General features: G+C 50.6%; 1 protein-coding gene across 2 annotated transcripts in view; it reads left to right on the top strand.

Annotated features, from left to right (window-relative positions):
- The first annotated feature begins 51 nt into the window (after positions 1-51).
- The window catches only part of STX2 (syntaxin 2), a 30,674-nt gene continuing 13,883 nt past the window's right edge, over positions 52-16,842 (top strand). The window contains exons 1-3 of one of the 2 annotated variants that reach the window (XM_044921009.1): positions 52-121; positions 10,005-10,079; positions 12,667-12,766. In XM_044921009.1, coding sequence (XP_044776944.1) covers positions 92-121; positions 10,005-10,079; positions 12,667-12,766 — 205 coding nt within the window. In that variant the 5' untranslated portion in view covers positions 52-91. The remainder of the gene's footprint in view (positions 122-10,004; positions 10,080-12,666; positions 12,767-16,842) is intronic. The other variant, XM_044921010.1, reaches the window with a different exon arrangement.

The following is a 16,842-nucleotide window of genomic DNA, read 5'->3' as shown; positions in this document are numbered from 1 at the left end:
CTGAGGCGGCGGTGCCCCTGCGAGTCCGCGGCGGCCGGAGGCGGCGTCGGGCAGGCCTGAGCGGCGGGGCGCGGCGCCCGGGCCCCTGGGGATGCGGGACCGGCTGCCGGACCTGAGGGCGGTGAGCGGCGGGCAGGCGGCGGATAGCGGTTCGGGCCGGGCGCGGGGGCCTCCGGGGCGGGCGGGTCTGCTCGGGAGGGGCGGCGGGGGTCGCTGCCTCCGCCGGGTCCTGGACGCTCCCGCAGCTGAGAGGCCGGAGCGCTTATTCCCTCGCTGACGGATGGGGAAACTGAGTCTCCGAGAGCGCGGTGTGCCGGGCCTCGAAGCGCCTCTTCGGGGCCGCTCGCTGCTGGCGCAGGCTGGGCGGGCGCTCCGTGGCATCGCCCCGCTCGGTCGTCGGCGCAGCGCTGCGGACACCCGGGACTCACCGAGCTGAGCTGTGGTCGGTCCCCCCGTGGGTGGGGTGAGCGCCCGAGAGCAGCGGCGTGTGCCCGTGCCCACTGTCCGACCGCGCCCGCGGGAGGCTCACGATGCCCCGGCCTGTGGGCGCCTGGTGGCCCGTCGGGACGCCGGGGCGGAGGGCAGGGGCGGCTGCGGAGCGGTGGGCGCGTTTCCCCGGCGAGAACCGGGACCGCGTGCGGGCCCTCACGCGGCAGCCCGCGCTCCCGGCCCGGGCAGCGTGGAGCCGGCGGCCGGGGGCCTCAGCCCGTGACCCTTCACTGAGCGAGAGGGGAGCTCCCTCCGAACGGGGCGAGCTCTGATGCGCTGTGCGCGCGTTCAGGACGGCAGCGCGGGGACCGAGGCGGCGGCAGTGGGCCAGACTGGGTGTTTATAGAATGAGGGAGAGTTGAGATATTTTAGGCCCACCGTTACTTGTGACCTTTTTCTTTAAGAAGGCAGGTAAGTGATGCTGAGTGCTTCTGTCCTGTAACCCACGGCGCCGGGAGAGCCTCCGCCCTGCGCAGCCAGGCCGCCTCAGAGCATCCGTTGCAGGTGGTGGTGGCTTAACTTCCCTCCCTTGCTTCCAGAGCGCACCTGGTTATAGGCCATGCTTAGGGAAGTAGAGGGAACAGTCCCTTTAATCATTACTGATGTTCTGTGCATCCGATGAGGCAGCCTGCTTCCGACGGGCGAAGGATGACTCTCCCTTGGGATCATAGCAATTATGCTTTACAAACTCATTCCAAGAGCCTTTCTCCACAGTGATTTTTTTCTTTCCTTTTCGTTAATGGCCAAATATTCTGATCTCTGCAGTTGAGTATCATGTTAAACGTAGCAAATCTCACCCCATAGAATGTCTTTCTGTGCCACGAGGGGCTCAAATATTTGTTGGGCGAAGAAATGCTGAATGCATCTGAACAGGAGAACTGTAACTTAGCAAACAAAAGACCTCCGAATAGATGTAATATTGGGGAATAGTAAGAAAGATCTGTCAGTGGACTATTTAAGCAGCTTTTCTTGGCTTGATTAGCAAAAAATAAATCGGGCAGTTATTTACTACTGTTGAAGCTTATGTATACTCCAGCTCTCTCTGCTGCAGCATGAAGGACACGTGACCTGTCTTGATCTAGAATTTCAGAGCTAGAAGTGGCCTTCGCAAGTCCAGTACCATCCTGCTCTAGATAAAGACACTGAGCAATTGTAGAGCAGACTGCTGGAAGTTTCTACTGGTGGGGCTGTCTAATCTTGGGCAAATTATTTTTAAAACTCTCAAAACCTTAATTTTCCTGTACATAAATTGGGGATAATAATATCTCTCTTGCTTACTCATAGAAGGAATTGTGAAACATGAAATTATCTCCTGTGTGTGACACTCTGGGAGGAGGTGGGAGAAAATGCCATGTAATTATAAGTGCTATTAATATTTATTAGCTTTTTAATGCTTGCAGGAAGTTATAAAAAGCAATCTTCTATCTAGTGTAAAATATTAATTTAAAATTGAATTTGACATATTTAAAGCTTAATAACTTAATATTTAAAAGCTCATCTGAAAATTATTCGATATAAAAGTCAAACTTTTATTTTTCCTTAAGGAAATGTATCCTTTCCAAGTAGTTCTTGGAGTAGTTGAATATATCTATTCATGACCATGTTTCTAAGCTGGTGTTTTTTTTCCTAGGTGAATTCTAATTTGGTAGTTAACATGCCTCATCAACAACGTCCAGCCTGGCAAAACAGTTGTTTTTGGAGACCTCCAAAAAGTTTCCTTTATTAGCTGTTAGTGCTTTCTCCTGAGAAGAAGATTATCACTGATAAGGGTACCCCTTGGAAAAGACCTAAATATTAGTGTGTACAATTTGTCAGATTCAGATTTAGCTGCTTCTAACCAATGATTCTCTCTTTTTAAAAAAGACTTTATTTATTTATTTGACAGAGAGAGATAGCAAGAGAGGGAACACAAGCAGGGGGAGTGGGAGGGGGAGAAGCAGGCTTCCCGCTGAGCAGGGAGCCCGCCGCGGGGCTCGATCCCAGGACCCTGGGATCATGACCTGAGCCGAAGGCAGACGCTCAACGACTGAGCCACCCAGGCGTCCCACCAGTGATTCTCTTTTTGAGCAGCCAGTTTATTTGGGTGCAGAAAGTTTAAGTGACTTGTTCAAGATCTCCTAGACACTGAACCCAGAAAGATGTTTCTGATTTACAGGAAGTAGAAGAACCACCTGTCCAACAGACACATGATGCCAGGTCTCTAGGAGGTGGTGTGCGGGATGCAGAGAAACACAGATCTGATGTGGGTGCACGTGTGGAGGCAAATGGCCAGGGCGGGAAGGAGGGAGGGAAGGTGGAAAACATCTTAGGACGAAAGTAAATACAAGATGAATACCTATTCTACGAGAGACAGGGACTCCGGATGTGTTATGATTGCCTTTTTAAAAAAAGTTTGTGTATGCAAATGGACGTATTTATTATGGTTAAGAGTAGAGAAACTACGATTTCAACTGTGGGTACTGTTTACAGGATAATAAACAAATACACGGTCCTTTTGTGCCTTCATTAGTAGACCTAAGGGAAATGAGAAAATTAGTATTTTTAATCCCTGGATTCAAGATGATGAATTGCAAATGCAGTTTTTTAAAGGGTAGGAAAAATTGCCCAGATATTTTAAAAGTTATTTTTTGACAGCTAAGCCTGCACATGTTATAAAGATTCAGATTCCCATTTATAAAATAAAACATTTTTTTCTAAATACTTCACTGAAACTTAAAATGTAAGAATTATATAGTATATTTATAATTTCCTATATGCGTATGTTTATAACTTAAAATTTTATGGTTTATTTAGTCCCGCCAACTTTTTATATTTCGTTTGTCATTGTAGAAACAGTTCCCCCAGTTGGAATCTATGGGTTCTCTTTCTTTTTTTTCTTTTTTTTAATTTTTTTTAAAGATTTTATTTATTTATTTGACAGAGAGAGAGATAGCGAGAGCAGGAACACAAGCAGGGGGAGTGGGAGAGGGAGAGGCAGGCTTCCCGCCGAGCAGGGAGCCCGATGCGGGACTCGATCCCAGGACCCCGGGACCATGACCTGAGCCGAAGGCAGACGCCCAACGACTGAGCCACCCAGGCGCCCTATGGGTTCTCTTTCTTAACTATCATAAATATGTTCATATGTGTCCATGGTGTGTCTCTTTAAGACAACAAAACTTTGACATTTCCACAGATTAATTCTTGTTTTTAACCTCAAGTCTGTTGTGAATTTAAGAAATAGAGAACCTATGAGAACCAGTTCATGAAAAGCCAATTCATAAAAGGGTTTCCTCTTTGGTGCACACCTTTCCCCGAGCCGCCTTGGTCCTGTCATCGGGGGCTGTCTGCTGTTTCCGAGGCGGCCTCCCTCTTCGGCGCCTTTGTGTGTCCTGCTCCCCGCGGCCCGCTTCCCTGCCTGCCTCGTGCCCTTGTGGTCTCGGCGCATGCAGGCATCACCCCTGGGAAGTCTTCCTGCCCTGCGCTCCTCTTAGGTCCCCAGAGATGGCCGTCTTCCTGTCTCTGAGCACCGACGCCATCCTGTTTTCTTCCAGACTCTTCACCCTTTCCAGGGCCGACTTGTGCGGCCAGTTGTGCTCAGAACCTGCCAGGTGTTGACTGAATTGGTGTGTTTCTGTTTCAAGATCACATGGTGAGGAAAATGGAGATGACAGTGGAATGTGTTGTCCTCAAGGTTCTTTGGGTCACAAGGGACAGAAACTCCTTAGCTGCAACAGAGAAGGGAGGAGATTTATTTTTAATTTTTTTTTTTTAGATTTTATTTATTTGAGAGAGAGAGACAGAGATAGTGAGAGAGAGAACACAAGTGGGGAGGAGAGGGAGAAGCAGGCTCCCCACAGAGCAGGGAGCCTGACGCGGGGCTCGATCCCAGGACCCTGGGATCATGACCTGAGCTGAAGGCAGACGCTTAACCAACTGACCCACCCAGGCACCCGGGAGGAGATTTATTCAAAGTTAGACCGGTGCCTCGGAATTGGAGGGCAGAATGTGCCGCCTGATCTGCTGCGGAGTGGAACCAGGGACCAGCGAGTAATGCCTCCGCCCAGCTCACACCTGCTTTGTCTCAGCCCTGTGTGCATCTCTGCTTCTTGTCCTCTGTCCTCTCCACCCTCTCCTCGGTCTCCTCCCCCTTCTCTTCAGCTCCGTCACAGCCCTGATGCACGAGCTGTGAGAAGGCAGGTGGTGTGCTTGCTGCCGGGACACTTGTGGGGGGCAGGCAGGAATGAGCTAAGTACATTCCTGCTCTGCGGGAAATAAAGCAAGGTGGTGCGTGGCTGTGGGTGGGCTACTTGGGGCCTGAAGGAGAAGGAGAAGCCAGCCGGGGGCAGGTCAGGGCAGCTGTGCCCCAGCAGAGGCAGCAAGCCCTGGGGCTCCTAGGTGGGGACAAGCTGGTGTGAAGGACAGAAGGAGGACTAGTTTGTCAGTGAGCGAAAGGGAGAAAGAAGGAGAAACCTTTAAACACATCACGGGGAGAAAGAGTCAAATTGCAGAAGCATCTGTGCGGTATGATTCTGTTGATGTAAAGTCTAAGTACCTGTAAAAGGTATTTGTGTGATATTAACAGTGGAGACAAGTGTTCAGTGAAAATACAAAAATGTGAAACGTGAAGTTGGGGCGTAAAGCATAATAATATAAAAATAGGAAGAAGGCGCGTTATGTATAAACGCCAGGAGACAGCTATGTAGAGGAGACAACCTATATTCAGTTACAGGCACTCTTTTCTTTTACTTAAGTGATTTAAGTTAATGTTTTCTAGCAGCAAAGGTACAACAGCTGTATATATTTTAAAAAAATGTAATTTATGTGCCCACAGTTACTATCTGTGCAAGGCCCTCGTGTCTCTGCACGTGGAGGAAGAAGCCAGTGTTTTATCCAAGTTTGGATTCTACTAACTTGTGATAATTCAGCTTCTGTTGAAATCTAAACAGTGAGCATTCCAGGGACGAATTATTCGTGTCTGTGAATCAGTCCCCAAGCATGGACGCTGCTCAATGTCTGCTCCTGACAACAGTGGTCCCACACGGAGAATTTCACTTTTTATATGCTACTTTGAAGGAGGCCTCTTTTAAAATTTAACAGAAACGGAATGTTGATGTTTGAATGTTTATCTTGCACTTTGACACTTTGGAAATCAAACACATCACATTGGAGAGTGTTCCCACTGCTTTTAGAAAATGCTTTGCCATGAGTCGTTTTGTTATTCACAGTAAAGCCACGGTCAGGCCTCGGTCAGGGCTCGGTCAGGGCTCGGACTCCACTGTCCCAGCGGGAGGGACTGAAGGAGGTGCTCCCGCGAGTAGCAGTGTTCTGTCTGCCATCTCTCGGTTTCCCTTTCTGAGGAATGGAGAACCTAAGACAGTGATGGAGCCTATCTCCAGTTACCTGATAATTTTGAGAATTCCCGTTAGAAATAAGAAGTAGAGGTAGAGGTTGTAAAATAAGGATAAAGACAGGAGACAGTAGAGAAAATGCATTCCGAGTCCCCTGGCTCTTTGCTGGCTGCGGGCAGAGGGCAGTCTGTCGCCTGCAGGGCTGGCTGGAGATGAGCGCCACGCCGGTCAGAGGGCGGAGGCCGCATCGGGCTTCCTCGGTCTGGTGTGCTGGTGGCCACTGCACGTGGGGTATGGTCAGTGAAAGTGTGGCAGTGACATGATGTGCCCCCCTGGGGGCGCGAGGTCGGGGACCGTCGCCCTGAGCACCGCGGTGGGCCGTGGGGTGTCCCCTGAGGTGGCAGCCGGAGTTGAGTTGTCTGCTGCATGGGGCCGCGAGCGGGCATCTCCTGTGTGGGATTTGCCTGGGGTGACCTAGTGCGGTGGGGGTGGGGGCGCAGGTGAAGCAGGACCAGCTGCGGGGAGATGGTGGTTGAACCACGCGACGGACGCATCCAAGGCTCATTGTAGTAGTCCTGCTTGTGTGGCTTTGCGGTGTTCCACAGAAAGCGCACCAAAGCTGCCGTGTGTGAGCCTACAGTTGCTTTCAGAACAGCGCGACGTGAGCGGCCCTGTGAGAGTCCGGTGGGGCAGGTGCTCCGGGCCGCAGGGAGAAGCGCCGCGCTAACTCCTAAATCAGGTTCACGTCTGTTCACGGGAATCTGGCCACGTAGGTGATGCTGTTTCATTCTGTTGTTCTGACTCGGGCTGGACATGACATAACCGCTTCCTTCTGAGACCCCACGGCGGAGAAAGGAAGACGAATACCCACCGGGAAGTAGAGTGATACAGGGCCCACTTGGGATGAGTGGGGTATGGCGTACGCTCTGGAAGGCGAAGGGTGAGGCTGCCGCCGGGAGTCGGGACGAGGGCCTGGTAGCTGGGCCCTGTCTGCAGTGGAAGACCTGTGGGGAAGCTCCTTCCTCTGGGGCGTGGATGGTGAGTATTTAAGAGCAAGGGCGTTTGGAGTCAAATCGACAAGGGCAGCCCCTCTGTCCTCAGCGCCTCGGCCTCTTCCTGGCAACATGGGGATAGTAGACTTAATGGGACCGTTGGCTGAGTGTTGGAGCTGGAGGTGAAGGGCAGCTCTTTGGGGTCAGAGTCAGCGTGGGGGAATTGCTGATGGTGAGCTTCGTGAAGTCCAGCAGACCTGGATTCACGTCCTGGCCCGGCACCGCTGTGCTCTGAGCACTTGAGCACGTCCCTCCACCGTGTGGTTTGTGTTCCAGTGCGTGACGTGGCCATGCGGACGGGGCCGGGGGTGGTGGTTGGTGAGGGTGCTTCCCGCAGTCCTGGCTCTCCGTAGCCGTCAGCAGCACTCTGTTCCCTCGAGTGTCGTGGCTTACCTTGGTGTCTGTTTCTGCAGCTTGCTTGCCGATGGCCGGTTTAAGTGCGGCTTTGCTCACGACTGAGACTAGAATGATTTGATGAAAGCCCTTGTCAGTTGACACAGCCCTGTGACAGAGAGACCCCTTTGGTCACACAGGTGGACGGGAGTGCTTACAGCCCGTCTCTGAAGGAGGTGGGGCCAGGGGAGCCCATGTTTCGCAGACCGGAGGCAGAAACTTGGAGGTTCAGGCCCTGCCGGGAAGTGGACTGGAACCCACATCTGGACGACACTGTTTTCCTGCTGACAGTAATGGGAAAACCGTCTTGATCAGCGAGGGAGGCCAGTGCAGGGCAGGCAGCCCTGACTTGCTGCGTCAGTGTCCTCGGGCTGTCGGAACAAAGTAGCACAAACCGGGGGCTAACACATGGCAGGGGGGGTTCTCCCAGCTCTGGAGGCCAGAGGTCTGAGAGGGAGGCGTGGCAGGCCCGTGCTCCCTCGGCACCGGTGGGGGGCTCCTTCCTTGCCCTTGCAGCTTCCGGTGGGGCTGGCCGTCCTTGGGGGCATCCTCGTGGCCCTCTTCCCCTGGGTGGCTGTCTTCTCTTACGAGGACAGGGGTCCTGTTGGGTGAAGGACCCACCCTGCTCCAGCATGACCTCATCGTAACCCGCACAAACCCTTGTTCCCACCGTGGTTCACATGCTGAGGCCTGGGGTTAGGCCCTCTACGTCTGCTTTCTAGGGACACAGTTCAACTCATAATACTTGTCCTGTTAACACAGACAAACCAAACATGGTCAGTAGCACGCATTCCAGGCGCCTTTCTCAACAATTGGTGTTATGTGAGAGCAAGGTGGTGGCTCAGTGTAACTCAGGACACTACCGGGAAGCCCCCACCCTGGGGAGTTGGCAAAGGGAATAAATAGGGTTAACGGAGTGTGTGGCCACGCCTGAGAGGAGCCAGCGGGCCCCTCCCCAGCCCAGCGAGTGTGCGCGCCAGCAAGAGGGAGAGTGCAGGCCCATGCCGTGGGGTGCTCCTGCCTCCCCCTTGCCAACTGCCCCGCTGGTCCGCCCTGCTCGTCTCTGCGTGCACCGTGTCACCCTGCGACCCTGCGACCCTGCGACCCTGCGACTAGGGCTTCCTCACATTCTACAAACCACTCCTCTAAGTGAGCTCTTCCTCTCTATCTCAGAGAAACCTCTCTTTTCCCTTTGCCTCTGCTAACTGACGTGGCTTCTTTTGGCCCAGAGGAGGCCCCAGGCTGAGAGGTGACATCTAGAGATCTCCTCAGCATGGTGAGACATGACTGTTGACTCTTAGGCCGAATCTTGCTTTCATGAGGGCCCTGGACGGTGCAGAGGGAAGTCTTCCTATGCTTTCCTAAACATTTACTAACTTTGCAGATTTTTCTTAGCTAAATTTTAGTAGAATTTTGTCTCCCAAGTTATTCGTAGGCTGTAGATCAGTAAAGCTACAGTCCAGACTTGGAATGGGTGAAGACTTCCATTGTGCTAAGGTTCTGAGAATTCCTGAAACCCACGGCCACCTCAGCTTGCACAGGGTTGGCAGTGAGCGGGCTCATCCAGCGTGTCCTCACGGACATGGTTCAAAGCCGTTCCCTCCGTGGTCTTTCTGGCAGGTTTTCTTTCCTTTTCTCTTAGTCCCGCCCTCCCCACTAGGGGATGCTGCATACAGGCCTTTGACGCGCGTGCTGAGCTCAGGGAGCGGTCCCCTGGGCTGGGCGGGCGGGGCTCTGTGCTGAGCCCAGCGGATGCCGTCTTCCCAGGGCCGGCTTCCACCCCTACAGAGTCTGCCTCCCTGGAATGTGGCTCTTTACGGGGTCGCGGGACCAGCAGCCGCACCAGACTGTGTTAGAATGTCTTAGTGTTCAGAATGCCCCACCCTGACCCGCTGAGTCAGAGACCCAGCCTTCCCATGATTCTCATGCAACTCAAGTCTGAGAACTGCCCTAGAATATTCTTTGATGGGATTTAAATGTTCGGAGCCTGACTGCTGGTGGGAGCGTCTCTGTGGCTCTTTCCGTGGTCAGGACAGTTGCTTTCCTTCTTCCTACTGACTGTTGCCTTATTAAAGTGCTTGTTGATTATTTGTGGGGCCCCTGGGAGTTACTCACTTAGGGAAAAATGAGGAGCACCAGCTACTACATGTGCAAGTTCCTTGAAAATTGTGTGTTTAGCAAAGTTAGCCAGTGGTGTCAGTGTTTTTTAATCTTTTTTTTTTTTTTAATTTTATTTATTTATTTGAGACAGAGAGAATGAGAGAGAGAGAGCACATGAGAGGGGGGAGGGTCAGAGGGAGAAGCAGGCTCCCGGCCGAGCAGGGAGCCCGATGTGGGACTCGATCCCGGGACTCCAGGATCATGACCTGAGCCGAAGGCAGTCGCTTAACCGACTGAGCCACCCAGGCGCCCAGTGTTTTTTAATCTTTATAGAAAATATGCAGTATGAGGGTTTCACTTCTTGAGGATAAACTTGCTGTGTCCTGTTGACCTTCACGGTCACTAAGTTCTGGGAAGTCCCGCCATTGTTTCCAGGAGGTGGCCGTGCTGCCCCCAGGGCTGTCCGCTGCTTCCGTCCTGCCCCACCTGCGCCCGGGGTCTTCAGTGGGCAGGGCCGGTCCTCGCCGACAGCGTGGGCTTGTCACAGCCCTGCGCTCTAGCCACTTGCTTCTCTCTTTCACCGTTTGTACCTGTGTGAACATTTCTAAAATCTGAATTTTCCTTTTTATATTTTCCATTTTAGTGTAGAAAAAATGACGATGGGGACACAAGTGTTGTTGTTGAGAAGGACCATTTCATGGATGATTTCTTCCATCAGGTAAGAGCCATTCGATGAAGCCCAGCAGACTTTCTTCTTTAAACACAGTGTAACTGTGTGTGTGTTATATTTGGAAAATACTAAAAGTAATATTTTAAAAAGTTGTTTTTGATGACATAAGTTCTCTAGAATTTTTCGTGCCCTGAACATATCTGGTAGTATTGAGCCATTCTTCATGGAAATAGGCTTGGGGAGGGGTTGGTGGGAGTGGTGGTTTGGAGCCCCGAACCCCTGTCCTCCCCAAGGAGGAGCCTTACGCTCCCGGCTTGGGTGGGGCTTGGCGAGGCACTCCTGTCGGTGATGCGGAGCTGGGGGAGGCACTCCTGTCGGTGATGCGGAGGAGGAGGGCTGCCTCCGGGGCACCGGCCAGCCCTGTGGTGGGTCTGGGTCTCACAGGCCCTTGCCCAGGACCGGCGGCGTTCTCCGGACTGAGGGCCGCCTGGTCCTTTGGAGAGTGGCGCAGATCTGGTTCTTGGTTTCTGGGGGCCACGCGCCGACCCGTGTTGGCCGTGGAGCCCTGGAGGCATGAGGATGGTGCCCGTGCTTGGGGGCGGGGGGTGCTGGGGGCAGCAGAGTCCAACTGAAGTTCAGGTTTTCACCTGTTAAATAGTTGTTTCCTTTCACAGTTAAGCTTTGTGGAACGACTTCTTAGACAAATAGACAATGATGTTGTTAATACAAACTTATTTTTATTTTTTTTTTTTTTTATTTTTTTTTTTTAAGATTTTATTTATTCATTCATGAGAGAGAGAGAGAGAGAGGCAGAGGGAGAAGCAGGCTCCCCGCGGAGCAGGGAGCCCGATGCGGGACTCGATCCCAGGACCCTGGGATCATGACCCGAGCTGAAGGCAGACGCTTAACCGACTGAGCCACCCAGGCATCCCACAAACTTATTTTTAGAGTATGGCATTCAGATCTTAAATATCACTTAGAACATCGTAAAAGATAGGATTTTGCACCTGGCCAGTGCCCTACCGGGTGGCCAGGGAACATCCCCTTTGTGAAGATGATTTGTAAGGGACAGAAAGAGACCCTGCGCCGTGACCCTCCTAGCTGTCGGTGGGAATGGGCACCACGCTGATCGCGGGCTGCTGGGAGCGTGACTGCCCCCTTTCCTTTCTGGGCCACACTGGGGCCGCTGCCAGAGAGACTGCAGAACTCTGCGGGGGGCCAACCGTGTCTTTTCTACTTGGTGACTGTTGTGTACCACGGAGTTTACTGCAGAAACAGCACTTTCAGGATGGCTGGTGGAGCCGCTGGCCTGTGCACGGAACCCAGAGTATCCTGCGTGTGTTTATGCCTTCATGATGAACTAGCAAACATTTAAAAGAATCAGCTTTTATTTTGTGCATTGTTTTTACATGGTTAGTAATAATATTGAAGTCCTACAGAAATTGCATGTGGATGGAAATCACCTCCAGGCCCAGCAACACGGCCATTCGCCCTTCTAGGAAGCCAGAATTCTGTGTTACCCTGTCCTTAACACTTGGTTTTCCAAGTGTGCCTTGGAGCTGAGACCGGGGGCCTCTGGGCGGCCAAGACCCCTTCAAGGAGTCCATGTGGTCAGGACCATTTTCATAGTGATACGAAGTTGTCTTTTCTTCCATTCTCTCACGAATATGTGTGTGGACTTAGTCTCTCCTCGCTACTGTCACAAAGAAGCACAACCCGAGTGGCTTCCCCTGACGGGCATTCACCATCGTGCAGTTCCAGCCAGACCTGAAATGAGCCTGCTGGCGGGGCTGGCTCCTTTCGGAGGCTCCAGGGAAGAAGACTCCGGCGCGTTGGCTCTGTAAGTGCATCGCTCCAGCCTCTGCCGATGTTACCACGCGCCCGTCTTCTACATTTAATCCTCTCGCCTCCTTTTTATAAGGACTCTTGTGGTTGCTTTGGGGCAACTCAGACAATCCAGGATAATTTCCCATCTTTAGACTCCTAACCCCATCTGCAAAATCCCTTTCGGCCCTGTAAGGGAACACTCGCAGGTTTGGGATGTGGACTTCTACCACAACATGGAATGATCTTATAATTACTATTTTAAAATGAATCAGTGAACATTTAAGCTATTTTTCCAGTGTGGTAATTATGGATACGTGGATCCATTTGGACAAATCTCGCTGGTGAGTAACTTACATTTTGAAACAAGTGTTGAGTAGTTTAGATTATGAAAGATAGAAACAATGACTCTGGCGGCATGGCCCCATCGGCCGCAGACGCCTCCCCACATGGAGCGTTACTGCCGGGGTAGCCTCGTCTACCTCGACCGTGCGGAGCGCTGGGTGTGTGGCCGTGTGCTTCCAGTGGACGTCATCTGTGCTGACACTTGGGTCTCGATTGTAAAGGTTTTTACAACCTGATAGGTTTTGTTGGTGAATGTTGATTGATACCACCTTAGTCATGGGGGTATGGATCTTAACACGGTACATTTTTTTTATCTTTCAATTAAATAATTATCAGTGTGAGAATGGAAAAAGGCTGTTATTTCTTCATGTGGTAATTATTCATTTATCCTTCCCTTTTTAGGTAATGGAAAGTGGTAGCAAATCTGAATTTGCCACAACAGTGAGGCTGTTTATATCTGTCCTAGGTTGAGGAGATCAGGAACAGTACAGCTAAAATAGCTCAGTACGTTGAAGAAGTAAAGAAAAACCACAGCATCATTCTTTCTGCACCAAACCCAGAAGGAAGTAAGTCATTGGCTTTAAAAACTGTGCTGCCCTCTCTCTCCTGCTGCCTGGGAAACAAGCCTCAGCCCTGACTGCACACAGTCGCGTGGGGAGCTTGTCCTAACCCCGGAGGCAGGCAGGCCGCCCCTCTGTTCGGATGCACTTTCTCTTCCTCTGCCACTCTCCCTGCTCACGCTCTCTCTCTCTAAAATAGAATAAATCTTTAAACAAAATAAATGAAAGTTAATAAGAGACTGAGTTGGAAAACAGCATTTTTAGGGCAGGTAAGATGAATCTTGATAAACCAGAGATTGCAAATTGGAATCCATACATCATTTTGGGGAAGAATTGGTGTCTTTAAAATATTGCATTTTTTAATCCATGAAAAGGGTCTGTCCCTCTACAGTTTTCATTTTCTTTTTTTTTTAAAGATTTTATTTATTTATTTGACCGAGAGAGACATAGTGAGAGCAGGATCACAAGCAGGGGGAGAGGGAGAGGGAGAAACAGGCTTCCTGCGGAGCAGGGAGCCCGATGCGGGGCTCGATCCCAGGACCCTGGGATCATGACCTGAGCCGAAGGCAGACGCTTAACAACTGAGCCACCCAGGTGCCCCCAGTTTTCATTTTCTTTAATCTCTCTCGGTCATGCTCCACAGGGTTTGCTGTAGGGACCTCACACATCCTGCACTGTGTTTCTTAAAAGGTGGTGGAGGTCTTGATGTTAATGTAAATAGTGTCTGCTATAAGCTTTATTTTCTGTTTGTTTCTATGTCTAGAAGTACAGTGGGTTTTTATACGTTGACCTTGTATCCCTGTTATCTTGCCTAATTACTTATTAATGCTGTTAATTTCTGTGTAGATTCTGTTGGATTGTCTCTGTACCTAGGAATGTCATCTGTGAATAATGACACTTTTCCCTTTGCTCTGTGCTTTCTATTTTTAGTGGACTTATTTCAGTGACCTCTGATACGGGGTTAAGCGGAAGTGGTGATGGGGACACTTATTCTCAACTTCAGAGGAAAGCTGAAAGCAACTTTTTGTTAGAGGGTTATTTGGTATAGCCTTACATTGAAGAAATAAAGATACTACATTGGAAAAGAACATGTTCTTAATTTTAAGATTTTGAATGTCTTGTAAAATAATGCTTTGACCCTCAGTAGATGCCTTATCTTATGGGTTAGAAAAACGTTTCCCAAAATGTGTTCTGGAGCACTAATGTCGTCAGCTAGCCTATGAAACAGGAGGTGTGTCACCTAGTGCGTTTGGGAGCCTTCTTATACCATATTCCCTCTTGGGAAGTTACAGTGTCCTCAGTAATAAAGGCCCTGAGCAGTCCTGCTTAAATAAAGAAACCTGTTTAACTTAGTGTAGTGTTTCACACATTTATTTGCCCACAGAACTTTTTATGTAACACCTATTAACATCTTAATTCTTGGGAAAATTGAATTTGAATAAATATTAGCATGTTTTTTTCTTTTGAATAATTTACCTCCAAAGAATTATGCAGATAACACTCCTGTTTGAATACATGCAGAACTCTTAATGCTTCACAGTAGTCCCTTCAGGGTTCTAAATAGACCGATTACTCTGGTCTTCTGTCTGTTTCATGACAGAGCGTGAACCAAAACGGGGGCGGCAGTGTCCAAGTGCTCACTTAATTGACCTTTGAAAACAGAAGTAGTTTCTCTCCTGCAGAACTGGGCCCGGGGGGGGCGGGGTTGGGGCGTCGCAGAAGGCGGCGGGCTCCCGGCCCCTGGGAGGGCCAGGGGTGCCTCGGCGCTGTCCCTCCCAGCTCCTGTGTGGGCTACACGAGGGGTGGACGGGGGCTGCCCAGCCCTGCCAGCCTCAGGGCCGTGCGGTGCCTGAGCACAGTGGCCACCAGGTGGTGCCCTGTTCCCGGGCCGGTTCCTGCTGCGTCAAGGTCCTGGTGCCGTTAGACGTTGTCTTCAGAGTTTTAGTGTAACGTTTTCGAATCGCTGGGAAGGTTGCGGCGATGGTACAGTGGGACTCCCCAGTGGTCCACGTTCGCCACGCTGATCTGTGTGTGCGCAGACACACTGGGCGGGCTCTCGTGTGGGCTACGTGTGTTCCGCGTGGGCTGTTATTTGTGCCGACTCCTTTCAGAGTGACCGCTCCGAGATTAATCTCTGAAGAAGGACACTCCTGCACGCCGGCGCTGGTCCTCTGACCGGGGAAGGTAACGCTGATGAAGTGCTGTTGCCGGACGTGCGGCCCTGTTCTCGTCTGAAGCCCCGTCCCGTGAAGCCCTCCGTAGCTTACCTCTGTTTCCCTCCTTCCGGGGTCCGGGCCAGACGCACGTGCGCGGAAAGCTGGGGGGCCGATGCCTTCACAGCTGTAGCGTCTCGTGCTGCGTTGGGCCTTCCGTCGTGGGGGGAGCGTCCCTCCTGCCCCCACTGACAGTCGTTTGTGTCCTCGCGGCCACTTGGCCTGCGTGAACAGAGCTCCCCCGTTTGCCTTGATTCGTGGGTGTGGGAGAGGTTTCCCCACTGCTTCCTGTTGATCTTCCATAGCCGTGTGCCTTATGTGTTTCTCTCATCTTTTATAAATAAAGTATTACTGGGTTTTGTCTTTTTTCCAGTCTGATCATTTTTTTGTCACTAATTGATTTTAGGCTCTTGGCTAGAATTATTGATATAGTGAGGTGGACATTCATAATCATACTTGTTTTCACTTTTCTTGCTTGTTCTCTGTTACTTCTCTCTTTTCAGGCTTTCTTTTGGATTGGGTTTTAAGAATTGTATCTCCTCTGGGCGCCTGGGTGGCTCAGTTGGTTAAGCGACTGCCTTCGGCTCAGGTCATGATCCTGGAGTCCTGGGATCGAGTCCCGTATCGGGCTCCCTGCTCGGCAGGGAGTCTTCTTCTCCCTCTGCCCCTCCTCCCTCTCGTGCTCTCTGTCTCTCATTCTCTCTGTCTCAAATAAATAAATAAAATCTTAAAAAAAAAAAAAAGAATTGTATCTCCTCCATCACTAGCTTATTTATATGTACTACTTTGTTTTGTTATAGTCAGCGTCATCTAGAGTATAGTGTGCATTCTCGATTAAGGTCCAGTAGAAATCTGTGTTTTTACTACTTCCAGGTAACACAAGGACGTTAGGAAACTTTAACCCCACCTGTTCTTGTACGCACATATTGCTGTACGTATATAATGGGTAAAAGCAACATAAATGTTTGTATCCTGAACGTCCATTTGGATCTCCCCACATGCATACCCATACCAGGGCTCCTTATTTTTCCTTGGGTCTCACAACTTCCATCTGAGGTCATTTCTTTCTAAAAAACACTCTTTGTTTCTGTTTTTAGTAGGGAATATGCAGTTGTCTGAAGTTTTCCATCCGTAATCTTGTTCTTTTTTTTTTTAATGTTTTATTTATTCATGAGAGTCAGAGAGAGAGAGAGAGAGAGAGAGAGAGAGAGGCAGAGGGAGAAGCAGGCTCCCCGCCTAGCAGGGAGCCCGATTTGAGACTCGGTCCCAGGACCCTGGGATCATGACCTGAGCCGAAGGCAGACGCTTAACCATCTGAGCCACCCAGGCGCCCCCGTAATCTTGTTCTTGGAGGATGTCTTCATGTAGGAATCTATCGGGAAGTAAATTTCTTTGATCATCTTGAAAATTTTGAAGTAATGTTTCCAGTGCCCTTTTTTTTTTTTTTAAGTCAGCTGTTGAATTGCAGTTTTTAAGATACTTGGTGTTTGGTCTTTGGTTTAGCGATTTTGCACTGCTGTTTCTGGGTGTGGTTTTCTTTCTGTTTGTGCTGCTTTTCCTAAGTTAGCCTCTTGGATGCCAGGATCTGCGCCTCTGGCTACCTGGGCCCTTTCTCCTCACGAGCCGTCCCTGCTCCGTTTCTTGCCCTCCCTCTTTGGGGGACCTGAAGTATGTGTGTTCAGGCCTTTTCCCTGTGCCCCTGGCTCCCCTGCCCTCTGTTCTGTTCTTGCCCCCATCTCGCCGTTCTGATGGGAAGTCTGTGGTTCATCCGCAGACCGCTCTTCACCCATTGAATTATTTCTGGGTGAGATATTTTCAGCCCTAGAATTTCACTTGGTTCCTCTCTGTACTGTCTTGATTTTCTGACAA

The sequence above is a fragment of the Neomonachus schauinslandi genome, chromosome 14 (assembly GCF_002201575.2).
Source record: "Neomonachus schauinslandi chromosome 14, ASM220157v2, whole genome shotgun sequence".
Classification (NCBI taxonomy): Eukaryota; Metazoa; Chordata; class Mammalia; order Carnivora; family Phocidae; genus Neomonachus; species Neomonachus schauinslandi.
The sequence above is the reverse complement of the archived record's forward strand: the minus strand, read 5'-3'. Positions and strand labels throughout refer to the sequence as shown.